General features: G+C 43.8%; 1 protein-coding gene across 3 annotated transcripts in view; it reads right to left on the bottom strand.

Moving 5' to 3' along the window:
* The window catches only part of RIPOR2 (RHO family interacting cell polarization regulator 2), a 109,682-nt gene extending 95,237 nt beyond the window's left edge, over nucleotides 1-14,445 (bottom strand). The window contains exon 1 of one of the 3 annotated variants that reach the window (XM_026842101.1): nucleotides 14,295-14,445. In XM_026842101.1, coding sequence (XP_026697902.1) covers nucleotides 14,295-14,370 — 76 coding nt within the window. In that variant the 5' untranslated portion in view covers nucleotides 14,371-14,445. The remainder of the gene's footprint in view (nucleotides 1-14,294) is intronic. The other 2 variants (XM_026842100.1, XM_026842102.1) reach the window with 2 other exon arrangements.
* Between the last annotated feature and the right edge of the window lie 1,790 nt (nucleotides 14,446-16,235).

Raw genomic sequence — 16,235 nt, 5'->3', positions numbered from 1 at the left:
CATCTGCTTTGCTTCCCTCATTTTTTTTCTCCTTTTCTGCCTTCTGAAAATGGGTATTGCTGGGACGTGAGCAGTCCCTGGGTGATGGGTAGCTGCCTAACTGCCTGCACAGGTACACGGCCAGCACAGAGCATTCATGCTGCAGATACCAGCAGTAGCTGTGCTTCCCCTCCAGCAGGGAGCTCTCAGAAAAAATCTCACACACGATGAGAAATGCCTTCTTTACAGTCTGCTGCATTATCTGAATAAAATGTGTTCATTTATCTTATCTTGCATTTTAATAGTATGAGCTGCAGCATCTCAGCATGGATTTTTCAGCTTCAGTTGATAATTGTGCTATTTTTTCCACCTAAATTAAGTCACATAATGCTTAGGAGTAAAAAGCAGTCGCATTATGATGTGTGTTACGGAAATGTTGAATAAATACTATGAGGAAATCCTTTTGTGATTGTCGTGGTTTGAACTCAGAGGGCAACTGAACACCATGCAGCTGCTCACTCACCCCTTCCCCCTCAGAACTGGGAAGGAGAGAACAAATCAAAAGGCTCAGGAACTGAGATGAGGACAGGGAGGGATGACTCACCTGTTCTAGTCACAGGCAAAAGACAGGCTCATTAGGGGAAGAAAAAGAACATCCGTTTAATTCAGACACTAGCAACAACAACACTTAACAGACAGAGTAGGACAGTGAGAAGCATTACCACATCTTAAAAACACCTTCTCCCCACCCTTCCCTTCTTCCCAGGCTCAGCTTTGCTCCTGATTTCTCTACCTCCTCCTCCCTCGCAGTAGTGCAGGGAGCAGGGAATGGCGGGTGCAGTCAGTCCTGCTGCTTCTTTCACCTTTGGGTGGGTAATTTCTGGCATTCTTCTCCTGCTCCAGCATGGTTCCCCTCTCATGGGAGACAGTTCTTTACAAATTTTCTCTGACATGAGTCCCTCCCACAGGCTGCAGCTCTCCCCAGGCTGCTCCAGCGTGGACTCCCTCCATGAGTTGCAACCCTCCCAATACCAAACTACAACAGTGGGGGCTTCTCCCCACAGGGTCCTGGCCTTCTTTGGGCACAGTCACCTGCTCCAGGCTGGAGTTCTCCACAGGCTACAGGTCAGCATCTGCTCCTCCGGTGATCTCCATGGGGTAAGGTGCAGGGGGGCGGCCCTGCTGTCTCACCACAGGATACGGGGTGTGTGTGTGTGTGTGTGTGTGTCTTCACTGGTGCACCTCTCCCCCTTTCTCCTCCTTTCTTCCACTGACCTCGGTGTTCACACAGGTGACCTCCTCACAACTCTTCCTCACAACTCCCACTCCTCCCCAGGTTCCCCTTTTTAAATGTTATTGCAGTGGCACAGCCACCATCACTAACTGGCTTGGCCTTGGCCAGAGACATGTCCAACTTGGAGCCAGAGAAATTTTGAGAAGCCCCTTCCCCCGGTACCAAAACCCCCTGGCACACACACAAACCCAGTACAGTGATGCTGGTCAGCTGCCTTTCTTGTAGCAAGAAAATATGAAGGCATTTGGAATATGGCAGGGTTTTTTTCTCTGCAGAATCAGGAAATTTGGGTGGAGGGACCTGGAGTTGGTTTGACTGGGCAGAGTAGCTTGGAGGCTCATTCTTGGTAAGGCTGTTGATGGCTTGCCCTCTTGTTTTCCCCAAACCTGTTTCTCTAAACCCTATGTAACAGCTCAGGAAGAGCATCACAGTGACAAACTTGTCCCTTTGAATTAGCGGGTGGGAGGACATGCCATCTGTGAAGAGGTAGTCATGTGTTTTTAGCCCAAGATGAAGTGAGCTTGTAATGCAAGTGCTCTCTGTAGCAGCCAGACTTTGATGATCTCGCTTAGAGATCTACAGCTAAAAGGAGAGTCTATGTAAGTTTTGAGAGAGGAGCTATTTCCTTTTAATATCTTATTTCTTGTGGCTGCACAGGAAATACACCCAGTGGAGTGCAGAGACCTTGGCAATAACAGACTGCAGACAGGAATAGCAGGGCCTGACTTTGAGCAAAGATCTGGTTCTCCTGTTGGTGGGCTTGATGCACAGGCCCCCTCAAAGGGGACAACTGTGACCATTACTAAGAAAGTCACAACAATCTTAGCCTTCAGCAGACAGAGCAGGATGTTTCAGTCCTTAGTCCTTTTATGGTCATACCTAAACCATGGATGGGAGAATTACACCACTCTTCCTCAGCTTTACAGGGTGGTTTGTTTGTTTTAGGCTCCTTCGGTCTCAAGAACATAAATGCCTGACATTGTACCTAATTCTGCACAATCTGGGGGCAGCCGAGCATCAGATGTATCACACTGAAAGCCCCAGCCTCCAGAGTACTTTCTTCTCTTCAGGAGATCTAGAGGGGAATTTTCCTTTGGGAGATTTTAGGACTTTGTGCTGCACCTTTGATGAGCTGATTGCAAGTCCATCAGTGGTCCACACTCCCAGCACCTGGCAGAGGAGGCTTGGTCTCAGTATAGAGAGGCTGCATGGCTGCAGGGAGGGCAGAACAGGCTGCAGACTTTTGCTCTGCACCTCTTCCTGGGGAAAATAAGCAGTCATAGTCTCTGATGGGACCCACAGGGTCTGGAAGAAAATGGAGGCAGGTTTATCTCAAAGTGCAGGGGACACAGACCACTCAAACCCCTGATTAAGTGTTTGCTGTATCAAAAATTTTCCACCAAAGAGCTGTGATGATGGACTTGCCATTGTGTTAGTAAGGCAAGTGGATTTAAGCAGCACATATAGATTTATCAAGCATGCAATGTATTAGCATTTATTGAGCCTTACCCCACCTCCAGTTTGATATATGCAATACCAACCTGAATTTTTCTGTTCAGACATTGTTTCTATGTGACTGAACAATCCTTGTGAAGTAATGAAGAAAAGATCACACCTTATTTTTGGCACTTTCTTTCTATAGAGAACTTGATTAGAGGAAGCTGGCATAATCAGCTCAGCATCTCTGCTCCAGCCATATTGTAAGTTTACCATACAAATGAAATCATAAGTTGGACACACATTTTTGCCTTCAAGGAATAAATGCCCCCCAAATGCCATCTGCCACGACAGCAAGAGGGTTTTAAGCTTCTGCTTTTCAATAGAAAGATAAAAACCCTCAAAAGAAGAAAAATCAGAGCAAAAGCCTTCCACGGGCGTATATGCTGCAGGATGGGCTATTTTACGGTCAAGAGCAATTTCAGGAGAGGGGCTCTTTGGGGCTGTGCAGAAGGGCAGATCTCCTGTTTCTCTCCTGTGGGGGGTAGATCACCCTCCCAAGAGCACCCCCTTCCATGGGTGCCCCATCAGAGCACCCTGACAGCCTCCCTGTGCACACGGCTCCTGCAGCCATCACGTCCACCTTGCTCATGTTACTGTTATGTGTACACACTGAGCCCATGCTGGGAGAAAACTTAAGCTTAGAAGGTACGTGAAATCTGTTGTTGCCCCTGGTGGGTTTTTTTTGTGGGTTTTTTTTTGTGTTTTTTTAAATTAAATTACATTTAATTAAAATATCTGAGACTCAGAGTACCTTGTTTTCATTTTAATTAACAGGTATAGTTGCTAATTAAAGCAATACCAGAAGAGTTGTGTCATAGTACAAAAATACTGCACATATTCCTCTGTGCCAGAAAAATAAGACTATGACCTTCAGTCATAATTCCAGAAGAGATAATGCTTTACTAATACTTTTACAGGGCTTAAGTCAATGTGCATATGAGAGAGAACTATGTAGCTTTTGATGTGTGGTGCAGGACACCATGTCACATAAAGATGCAGAGAGACATCACAACAGTCCCTTTTCTTAGTGTTGCAACACAATTAGCCAAAGAATCAGCTTCAAGTAATCTCACATTCTTCACTTCCTTTTGTTTTCCAGATCTTCTTTGTGTGTTAAAATATAATCTGTAATTCTGTTGGTTTAGATTTTCTTTACCTAGTGCCTTCATGTAGACACATCTTTGACCGTTTACTCAAGGAAGCATTCATCAGACAAGACTGATTTCCTGCAACCAACAAAATAGTCTTTTTTTAAGAATAGAAGAAAGGCACATCCTCCACAAAAGCTAATTCATGCATCATGACTCTTTGAATATATAGTCTAGCAATACACAAGTGTTGGAGGTGGCACAAAAGATCCTTGAAAACACTCCTAATTGATTAATTCAGCAGGGTAGCACCATGGAAATGATTGATTTTAGTCTACCAGACCTCTCTCTGACCTTTACAGAGGCTCTGTTGATCAGTACATGAATGGACAAATTTGAATACAAATGGCAATATGACAATAGCACCCAAATTCTTTAAAGTGAAGTTTTCCCATCATTTTCATGTATCAAATTGACTGCAATGGATTAAAGATGCCCCAAAGACCAAAGCATTTAAAAAAAAAATCTATCTTTGAAATAATGATAACATTAACGTCAGTAGTAATGACTGATCTCAAATGATTGATTTGATTGACAAATAATAGGTGGTTGTGTTCTCCTTAAACAATGATAAGGTGTAATAAACATGGAGATAAGGACTATGAGAAAGGGTAGATAAAACCACAATACTAGATTTTTTTGAGGTGATCAAGTTAGTTTCCTGTTTAGTTGGATTTAATACAGCCGTTACAAACCAAACCAAGGGCATGTACATTACCAATGCTTACTTAAACTTAAGCTGTCCTTAATTTTCCAATCAATGTAAGAAATGTTAGTGATATGGGCTGATATTTCTGCTGCTTGTCTGGAGTTTAGTGGGCAGGTGATAGCTACACTTCAGGCAGACAGTTATGAAATACCAAAATGAGAAGGACTATTTGTATGTGCTTGATCCTCCAGGCTTGACTTGGGCAAGCTCCTGCTGCAGCTGTGAACCACCTTCAGAAGCCGTGCAGATCTGCTGCAAAGATAAATGGTTTTACTGTCCTTCCTTCAGCAGGATAATGGTTGAACATGGCTCATGATTTCAGAAATAACCATTTTATTGTGCCTCCAGAGTATTCACGTGAAATATTGATGTGCTGACAGTAGAGGAGGCAGGCGGTGGCTGTGAAGCAGCCCCTTGCTCCATGGGAGGAGGATCATCACTGTCTTCTTCCCTGAAGGAAACTTCTTGATGAATTTACAGCTTTTTGGAAGCTCCTTGACTTCTCTGGGCTCCTGTCCTGAGCCAGGGCTCTGGGGGTGGCATGGATTTCACACATGGACATCTGTGGGAGCAGTTGAGCAATTCAGGGCTCAGCAGGGTAAGCCAGACACAACTTGGCCCCTGGTTTGAGAAGGAAGTCAGCCTTTCTTCTTCCCAACATCTCTGATACTATGTTAAATATTCAAAATTTCTTATCCTTGTGATTGTAAGGTAAACTGTGAAAATTATTCACAGAGTGTAACCAAGCAACATCTGTCCAATCTATAAGCTGACTGAGGAAGTGTCAGTACAGATGTTCTTGGTGAGTACCGAGTGGTCCTCTTTTGTCTGCAGAAATGCATAGTGTCTAAGGGGAGAGGATCAACTCTTATGCACCTAAGAACATTTCCTAGCAAATGACATAAGTAGACAGAATTTCATTTTGGACTGAGGAGTGGCACTTCCTGGAGATATCCATCCTTCCCCTCCACCAGCTGGCCCATCAGCCAGGAGGGAAGGGCAGCATGGCAGGCTCATGTAGGACTGCTCCAGACTGGGAGCCAACATCTCCCATGGTGAGTCCTCCCTACACATTTGCTGCCTTTCCCTGTCTCTGTCAGTCACTGTGCAGGGGGGCCCACATAGCTGACAAAATGCCGTGATGCTTATCCTCTGCCCTCTGACAGCTTATAGCTTCTTGGCTGCGTGTCAGAGGAAGCCCAAGCTTGCTGAGCTGGACAGATTAGCTTTACATCCTATCTGTGTGTTGCACAGAAATGGCATTTTTGTGTGATCCCCCTTTAGGTCCCTCCGGCTAGGACCATGGCAGCACACCTCTCATTATTCAGCATCTCCATCTTCTTGGGGTCTCAATAATTTTTTTTCCCCCATTACAGGTGCATAGGAAGCACCATGGAAGTATGCACCTGAGTCAAGCTCCCAAGTTAGTCCTTGTTAGCAGTCTGACACATTCATGAAATCGTACACAGAGCAATAGGAAATGGCTTAACCAAGCTTATTACCACAAGCAGAGTGTTAATGAGCAATAATTAGTTCATTCAAGAGCTGTGGGCTTTCCTCATGTGATTAAAAAGGAGTGGGTTTTTAATATAATGCCAATTTTCATTACAGAGATATCATCAGCTAATGTTCATCTCAGCATCAGGAAGATGTTGCAGTTACTCAATTCCTGCTGAAAAGCTTGCTGAAATACTTTGGTGTTTCTAAAGAACATCTGGATGTACTAAAAAGACCCTATATGCATATGTAGGTAAAATATTAATTACTTAAGTTTTAAACCATACTGCATTTATCCATCACTCTTGCACTGGGAAAGCAAAGGAAATACAGGCAATTACAGACAAACTGAATTGCTCTGTTTATGTTCTACTTAGAAGGGTTTTTTCCACTTCAAGGTGATTTGACATTTTTGGGTTAGACTTTAGCAACTGAGTGCGGGAGCCTGGCTTTGTACTGCCGCTCCAATCAAGAGACGATTCAGTTATGCATCAGCCCACCCCTTCCCCAAAACTAAACCGTCTCAGATCCTGAACTCCCTTCAGCACAGGTTTTAAATAGAAAGGATAAGTAGGGTAAAGCTGTTTGTGGGAGCTACTTTATCTTCCATATTTTCCATGAGATGGTTCCTCTGACCTGGCTGGGCTCTCAGGTCCCTGGCCGTGTTTTCTCCTGCTGGGAGATGCCAATCTCCTTGCACTCTGTGGGTGGTCAGGAGTGGGAAATGGAGACAAGTCTTCATTGCAGAGCTCTCCTCCATAATTGTGCATCTATCCACTACTGTGCCAAGACTTGGTGAATGTAACAGACATTGTTTTAATATAAGGGATGAAATTTTAGCTCAGATTTTATGTTAAATAAAAGGGCCTAATTTCACCTGAAGCGTGGTTGTGTGAAAGCATTTTAAAGCTGCTCATCTTATGTGAAAGTATGTAACAGATACTCCTGCTAAGCAGTTTCGTAAACTTGGTGACAAGCTTATTGGTATTATTTTACTGCAATCTGTTTCCTTAATACTTAGAATATGTTAATCTTTCTTCAGTTTTGTCTTAGTGTTCCAAAATCTGGATGTTAAAAATCAAATTGGAAGTGTGACCTTCATTTCTTTGTTGTTTTTGAATATGCTAGTTTGCATCCAGAGAATTTACCCCAGCTATTCAACTTCTGCATCAGAGCAAGTGGTATAACATTTATAGAAGTGGAGAGTTTTGTTTGTCACAAATATGAAAGCAGCTTTTGGTGGGTATGATGTTGGAGAATAACTGATATGAAAATTAGAAGAGAAGAGCTCACTTCAAAAAATTTGGCAACTCTAAGTAAAATGAAAAGTATTTTTCAATTTTAATAGCACAATGGAAATATTTCACTGGAGGTCCGTATTCCTCCCAGAATTGATGTGATGCATACTGATATTCCCTATAGTTGTCCATCACTTAGAAAGTAGCTGATTTCCATTATTTAATACAGATACTTTATAAATACTCTGTAATTCAGTTTCTCCTCAAGAGAAACACCCAGCTCTTGCAGAGCTACTAGAGCTCAGCCGTGGGCGACTACAGCCCACGCTAGCTTTTGAAGGTGACTTGCAAAGAGGACTCCAGAATCTGATGGCTTTGATGGAAAGCTGCCACGAGCACTCGGAAGTTTTCACAAATGCAATTGCTGTCTGTGGCACAGGATCATAATCCACAATGGATTAAAAACCATTTCATCATAAGCACCATGTCATAGTGTCTACCCCTGTGACATATTTATCCTGCCTGGGTTTAAGTCTTCATCTGACAAGATGTTTGGTTCTTTATCATCTTTTAAATTTTGGTTCTTTATCATCTTTTAAAATATAAGTTACATGTTTTTACCTGGACTTCTCAAACCAGATGCTAAGGGTAGTGACCACTCCATGCCTGGTGACTGTACTAATGCTTTTAAGGCTCTTAATGTGTCTTTTGTATTTCTTTAGCTCTGGTGTCCTCTACTCTGCACAAGCATAATCTGTTGCTCCTTTTCATCACTTTCTCTTTGCTTTCCAGCTTAATTTTCCAACACGTCACTCCTTACTCAGATCGAAAGGATTAACAGAGCTAAAAAGCTTAAGTAAAGCAGTCATTACATTTGGCACAGGTTCACTAGTGCCTATGCTGTGGACACTATAACCACTCTGTTTAAATGACCAGCTTTGGACCAGCTTATTATTTTTTTCATCCGACTGCTAAATCCTTATATATTTTTAAAAAATAGGGTTGAAACTCCTTTTTAGAAGATCACTACGAGTGGGATTTATCTTGACTAATTTTATCCTTTTAAAGATTTTGGGACAAGTTCAAGCCCATACTGTTCTCAGGGAGCAGAAAGGAGGAACCGAGGATTGTCAGCAGGGTAATTCAGCAGGAGGCAATGATATAGCAACACAAAATGTCTAGACTGCTTCATTCCCTTTGTCTTCAGAGCAGGAGTTGAGAGTGTTACACAGACCAGAGGCTGTGCTGCACCCTGTGCTTGGGGGAAGATGCTGTGGAGCAGTTTCTATCTTGCCTGCCTGTGTAGCACAAGGCTTACGCACCTCCTCAAAGTACGGTCTAAGTGGGATTTAAGTGAGATTGGCCCTAAATCCACTTGGGGATTTAATTCCAGTGAATTTTATGTAAGCAGTTGTCAAAGCTGTTTAGCACAAGGCGTTAGGTAATATAGTCTGCTCTGAAGATATGGGGCTTGTGGGTTTTCCAAATGTTCAACAGAACGGCGAAGTTCTTACTTTATGAACATAACAGTTTTAATGCAAAAAAAAAGGGAAACATTTGGCTGTTGGACAGAGTTATTTCCTTCTACTGCCTCTAGCGTTTGGCAAGTATTGTTTTACGCCCAGATGAAACTTGTCATAAGTCCCACAAATGTTGGGAGAAGTTTAGTGACTGAACACTTTCCTTTCATTCAGCAGTTGTCTCCTAAAGTCAAGGCATCTCAGGACATCTGTAAGCTTGTGTTGTATGAGAGTGAGGAGCAGTAGTGCTGTCCCACCTAAGATATTGCATCAGCACAGTACTTTTTAACTGATGCTGAGCATGAGGCCGCTATTGCTCTGCGTGGGAGTTACTAGATTTGCTGATAAATCAGCTGAGAATAGCTGAAGTTTTGTTGTATCCAAATGGAGGAGGATTTATATGCTAAGTCTATAATTATAAAACAGAGTATAGCCCTAAAAAAGAAGGGGAAAACCACAATAAACAAAATAATTATTTCCACTTGCTTAAATTGCAAAAGTTTTTGTCTGTCTTGCTCAGGCAAGTGCAACTATCACCTGTTTCCTATGAATTCTTAATAATGGCACCTGTGAATTATTGCATGTTATACAAACATGTCTAACACACTTCCATCACCATCTGCCCTGCCAGGGGTCTGCTGCAGCCTCACCATTAAGCTGTCAAGTTCCCTGATTGTAATGAGTAATGCCAAAGCAGTGCCAGCTTCTCTGAAATGCACCTAAAAATGAATGGTTGGTGGGGGTGATAAAAAAAAAACAAACAAAACAAACCATGCAAATGTTCTTGAGGTTGTTTTCAAAGACTTATTGATGTGAAATTCTCAGTATTTTTAATTGGTATTCAAAATATACCAAGAAACCTATTATGATTTGCCAGCCACTGAAGGACTGAGTCTAAGCATTGCACGGGTACAGCGCTAACAAAGGCTCGGTGGGAAGAGGTTTTGCACAGCAATGGGTGAACATTAGTCATACTTGCATATTCGTCTTTCCACACGTCAAAGGTCTGAGAAGACAAAGAGCCATGCCTTGGATGATTTTGAAATCCATCAATCTCTATCAATCCTGAATGGACCCCTCGGAGTGGAAAGGCTTTTTGCCCACACAAGTATCACAGCACTGCACGGGGTGTCATGCCTCTGGGTACATTACAGTATGTTTTCCAAAGAACATTTTCCTAAGTTAAGAGACAAAATATAGCTCTGTATCCAATATTGCATAAAGTCTACTCCTCTGCAGGAAAGCAATCTCGTCCTCCCTTCCCAAAACAAAAACACCATTTAAAACTACATTATTGCCAAGAATGAGTAGGACAAACAGCACACTCTTTTTTTTTTTATTGCCATTTAAGGGTAGTTTAAAGCCAGGCTCACCTGTTGGCTTATATAAGATTATTCTCATTTATGAATATGAGTATCTTTTTGTACTGCTTTCCTCCTTAGCACCATGACTTGTATAAGTTTTTTACCCTATGAACCAATTACATGTACCATGGAATAATGTAGGTTTTGACATTGTGTGAGGTTGTGCAGTTCATGTACAAATTGTGCTTTTGCCATTTTTCTTTTCCAGATTATATTTTTGGTCCTAGTTTCTTGCTTTTCTCTGATTTTTGATGGCAATTGATTTTTTTTTTTTTAACTTGGATACAAATCAAAATACACAGCAGACATTTTCCTGACTAAATTGCACAGCCAGTATGGAGCAAAAATAATAAAGAGCTGTTTACAACAATTACTCTAGTAGGCCTTGCTGCTGAGGAGAAAAAGTGCCTATCAATGAATACTTAATGAGATTTGATCAAAGCTTGCCATTGATTCTTTGTCTTAAAGGTTACAGGTTGTGAAAGCTACATTTGCACCAGAGGATATAGCTTTTTAGGCCCAACCTTGCTGGGCAAATGCTATGGCTGGACCCCTGATATCTGACAATGCCCCAGGATGAGTTTGTGGTGGTGGCAGGCCGTGCTGCCAAGGGCTGACCCTGGACCCAGCCCCAGACCTGGACCTGGCCACAGTACCACAAGTGGCTGGTGCTCATGGGACAAGTGTGTGGATGTCTTGTGTCCCAGCCCCAGCTAGGATTATGGCTCTAAACACGTCACTTATCATTTCTCTGCAGCTTCTCCACCTCTTCCCTTTCACCAAATGCTTACAGTGATGTGTGAAGTGCTACAGATGGGGCCAATCAAAAAGAATAGTTGCAGACACCACCCAAGACTGGGGCCCTCACAACCTCTGAGCACTGGGCTGGCATGGCAAGCCAGCAAAAGCCATGCAAAATGCTCCTCAGCCACACAACCAGCAAAATTTCCCAATTTTCCATTCTGCATCAGGGACATACAATCCTTTTTCTCCTTGTGAAGTCTTACATTTTTTGTGCAAACCCTATACTAAACTTCAGAAAAACCCAAAGAAACCTCCTCCCCACAGATCCCCAGGGCTTTAATGTGTTGGTGGCCAGAAGCCAAGTGAATTTTTGGGAGTAGCAGCAAACAGCTGCTTTTCAGACACTTCTCAACACAAGTTTTAAGACTTGCTCCATGCAGTTATTATTAGCATGATTCAAACTCAGCTGCCAACCCTGGCATGAGCATGACCTTTTAGCCTGCTTTCCTAAGGAAACATCATACATGTAATGACACTCTGACCATTAATATTTTTTAAACCACTGGCCAGCTTCCATCTAACCTAGAAGCCAGACAGCAGTCTTGAGAGACCCCAAGTTCCTATGAGGTTCATGAACTGTATGTGGTTGGGCCAAGGGAAATGAAAAAAGCAGGTCAACCTGTATGAGACCCCAGGAGAGCCCAGGGAGAGGGAGATGTTGTGGATAGGCTGCTCCCGGAAAGCTTCACAATGTTTTTCATCTCCGTGGACACAAGAGCATCCAGCAGGAAAGCAGATTTCATTAGTTCCAGTATCAGTTTTTACAGCAGCATCATGAAATTATGCTCTCTGTCCAATGTCTCCCACAGTATCAGAACCAGCGAGGTGAAAACAGAGGGTCAGTTTTGTGAATTGTCAAAAGCCTCTCAGAGGGCTTCTCCGGTGTGAGCCGCAGTTGCTTTCCTTCAGCTGGAGGGACAGCCACATCCAGCCAGGCAGCCAGGAGAGCATTGCTCTCCATTTGAAAACATGTCTTTGTTCAAAGCAGTTTTTTTACCATGAGCACATGTGCCTGCAGGGAGCTTCCTTTGGGAACTCAGCTGTCAAATGGGGCCACAAGAGCAGGCACAGAAGGACTGCAAAGTCCCCTAGCTGTTCCTTTGAATGACTGCTTCAACAAGAAGGTACAGTGACAGCCTGTGCTCACAGGGACTTCAGAAATCAGCCAGCAGTAGTTTCCTTACTAGAATTTTTTTTTTCTTTAATCCTAAACTGTACATTTCTAAACAGAAGAGTAGTATGTCTCCTGTAATAGCAGCAGCTTTGCTGCAGCACCTCAGCAGGAGGTAGCTAGGGAGGACAAGCTGAGTCTGGGCACCAGAAACTTGAAAGGAGAAGCTCTTCATGGCTGGCCTTAGCACAGATCACGGAAAGCTGTGCTCTTTCACTGATGCAGGCTAAAGCAATCTAATTAAGGTTATTTCTAGTAACAAAGCCAACAAACACTCTTCTAAGTGATTAGCATTTTTCAGACTCATTAAGAAATAAAAATAAAATTCTTCATCCCTCTTCTTCTTTCTGTTCAGTGCTGCAATGTTTCACTGAGCCAGAGGCCAAATAAAAAGAAGGGCTTTGAGAGATGTGCAAAGATAGCGCCATTGTCAACCAAAGAAACCTCCTTCAATTATTCAGAGTATCTGCTGTTCTCGAATTTCCCATTCTTACAGCTTGAGCTAAGTGGTGATGCATGAATTTGGCAGTAGTTCTTACTAACTCAGAGGACAGCCCAAGCAAGGAACATATGTATTCACAGGATAATTAATGTTTAAAGTGAATGTTGCGGTAAGAAGTTTCCATATATATTTGCCAACTACCTGCCAAATACATATTTGTGAAGAGTAGGGAACTTCCAATGGAAAAGGTAGATGTAATACTAAATAGATAGGAAACAAAACTGTTTTGGTTTTTTTTTTTTCTACTTCATTAACAACCAGAAAACTGATCATAAAGCTGTGGCATACCGAAATACTCACAAAGTTGCAAGCATTGAAAACCACTGAGCAACTGAGCACAGTCAACCAACAACTAGGAAAATGAGTCTTTCTGACATCTATCAGTAATATTTTGAATCTGAAAGGCAAACTGCAGTTGAATTCATGGCAAAACAATATTTAAGAAGGTAACTGTGAGAGCTTTGTGTCTATGCAGCAACACTAGTTAGAAAAATTCAAATAGACTTTGGTATCTCTGTGCATAAACTAGTATAGTGAAATGACATAAGCTTGGGGCAGAGGTATTGACAGACAGCATGCTCATTCTATCATATTCACCCTTTTGCAGTGTGGTCTGAATGGCATTCCCGTTCCAAGATCCCTTTTGCAATATATCACCTGCTTGACAGGGGAGAAAATGCTTCAGTTTTCCATCAAACCCAGCCCATCCTCCTGATCGTTGCATGTCCTCAGGAGTCATTAGATTCTACAGTTGCCTGAACCAAAGAAAACCCCTCTGTTTCCCCAGTTTGTCATGGATGTGTTACCCTTGCTGAGTCTCTGCAGAATCACTGGCACCACTTGTCTCCAAGGTGCCAGCTGAAAGGGAGCCTGAATAAATCAGCTAGAAGTGCCTGGATCTCCATACAGTGGCACTCACTGCAGTGTATAAGGTCTGTCATGGAAGGCGAGCAAACTACCTTCAGTAAAACCATGGTGAAATGGTGAATAATGTACCCCAGCAACTTGCAGCAAGGCTATATATACATTAGCTCAGTGACGTGCATGGCTTCTACCAGCCAAAGAAGCAAGAAGGCTCAGGACATTGTCTGCACCGTGACATTTCAAAAGCCACCAATCTGGTTATATTCCTTTCAACCAAACTGTTTTGATTCATGCACCTGGTCAAAAAAGGAAGGGTGGGTATTCTGCAATTTCCCATATTTCCCTTCCAAAACACAAACCATCCCCTCTTAAAACTCTCTTAGGAGTGTGAAAAAGTACCTAGCCATGTTAGGAAGGGACCTTTTCAAACCAGTCTCTCCCACAGGTGGTCCACTAGCCACAGGGGTTTGCTCAGCAGGGCCTCCCTCGTCTTGGGGCTGTAAGGGACAGACAGCCATGGCGGTGGCCCTGCCCTCAGCAGCCAAGCAAAGAGCCCTAGACCTGGGGACACGAGTGGGATCTGGGGGGTCACAGGTCCCCACTCCATGCTGGCCCCGTCTGCATGGCGGCATGTGTGTGAGCCAGCGAGGGTACAGGGGTGGGAAGGGGGAAGGGGCACCGGGGAGGTCAGACGCGACACTTACTGCAGAACCGCCGCCGCCTGGACCCGCATCGCCAGAGCCGTGTCCGCACCCAGTGCAGGCATGGGGACAGGTCCATGGCTCGAGGGGCTGCTCGTCCCCCGAGCCGCCCAGGATGGCCCACTCCCCTCTGGGCAAACCTGTGGCAGCCCCGGTCCAAGCCCCAGGTCAGTGGGAGGATGTGGCGGGCAGCTGCCGAGGCCCTGCCGTCCCTCCGTCGCCATGCCATGTTTAATGCATGAAGGTGACGGCGCGTAATTTCATCCTGATTCTCCACGCCCAGTGTGTACGTGAGCTCTTGCGACATGGAGGAGCCACAGTGTCGGTCCCTAGGGAGAGCGAGCTCAGGGGAGGCAAGGAGCATGCAGTGCTCCCAGGGTGGCGGAAGGTGCCCATCGGGGAAGCGGGGCCTTTCTCAGCCTCTGCAGTACTGGCTGAAGTTCATCCATCTGCACGTCTGTGGGTGCTGCGCTCTGCATGGACCCCAGAGCAGGAAGAGATTCAAGGATATTAGGAAGCCCTACAGAAACCCGTGTGCACTCTGGTCACAAACCCACGATCTGTGTTTGAAACCTCAACTCCGCTGCTGCTGCAATGTGAGGAAACAGGGGTGCTGGGGCTGTCTGAGCGCAGTAAAGCTTTAGCATGTCCATGTCAGTACTGCACTGGTAGGGTTGGTCAGCATTTCTTACTTATATTCTAATTTCACTTCTGATATTACAGTAATCCCCAGAATGTCACTCATAACCCTGTCACCACTGTCTGAGGGACTTGTAGCATGACAAAATGGCCTCTCCACCAATGAGTTGACAATTTAGGTCCCTGATCTCATACCTATAAGCTTTGCCTCAGCAAATAAATTTGTGGAACATTTTTACCTAGGTCACAATAAAGAGGCTACAGTACACCCCCCCACCCCCAGCACAGCCTTTACCAGGCAAGAGCAAAGGTAAGAAGTGGGTCTGGAGCACAGCACTGAGCTGTGTTGCAAACATGTAGGCAGTGTCCTCTCTGGCAGGAGCCTTGAAGCCTTTCCCTATGGCAGGTCCTGCTGTGAGACCACTGAAGGCTGTGCGGGAGGGCGGCAAGAAGTGTCTAGCAGGGTTTCATGTTTCCCTGAACTAGAGAGCGGTGGCTGGCGGGGTTTCAGGTTTCCTTGCCATTTGAATCTCACATTAGGGTCATCCAAAGGGCCATCGTCCTCAATTTTTTTGTGTCTGATGTAGGCAGGTAAATCTTGTGCTCTCATTGTAATGATAGATAAAACCCAGCAGACATATTTGAGCTTCATCTTAAAGTTTGTTGGATTCATCCCAGTCTGGAGTAAAAGGAGTATTTTGAATCCTTATTAGGAATATGAAATCTCAGCGATATTTGCCCCTGAAGTCTGTGTTAAAGCCCATGTTTAGCTCATCCACAGTGGGAATTCACACAGGATTCAGTACGAGAGACACAAAGAGTCTGGAAATTTAAAACCAAATCCATAAATCACTGTTAAGGGAAGATATGAAATGCCACAGACCTCCATTACATTTTATCAGACAACAGTCATGTTAGATTATTCATTTGAAGCTGATCAGAAATGTAAGTAATGGGTGGTACAGAAACGCTTTAAAAAACTTGAAGAATTTGCTTTGAGTCTTGAGTTATTGTACAATAACTTCATTTTGAGACAAGTCAGTGTGAATTAGGCACATATGGTGGTGGAATAACAGGCTGCAGCTGACCCAGGTTATTTTCTCCATCAACATGCTTCTGGTAATGGACACCGCCACCTCTTTAGTTTCTATCAAGGAAGATTCATCATATGATGTTTTGGGTCTGCTGAAACCATTGATGTACTGGACTGGAAGGGATTCCTGGGTCACCATGTCCAGTCTCCAGCTGCCTTGGTAATCCCAGCATATTTCGAGCCTTTAATAATTTATATCTCAGAATTAGCCT

Source organism: Athene cunicularia (genome assembly GCF_003259725.1).
Source record: "Athene cunicularia isolate RWA chromosome 2 unlocalized genomic scaffold, athCun1 chr2_part1, whole genome shotgun sequence".
NCBI classification, from domain to species: domain Eukaryota; kingdom Metazoa; phylum Chordata; class Aves; order Strigiformes; family Strigidae; genus Athene; species Athene cunicularia.
The sequence above is the reverse complement of the archived record's forward strand: the minus strand, read 5'-3'. Positions and strand labels throughout refer to the sequence as shown.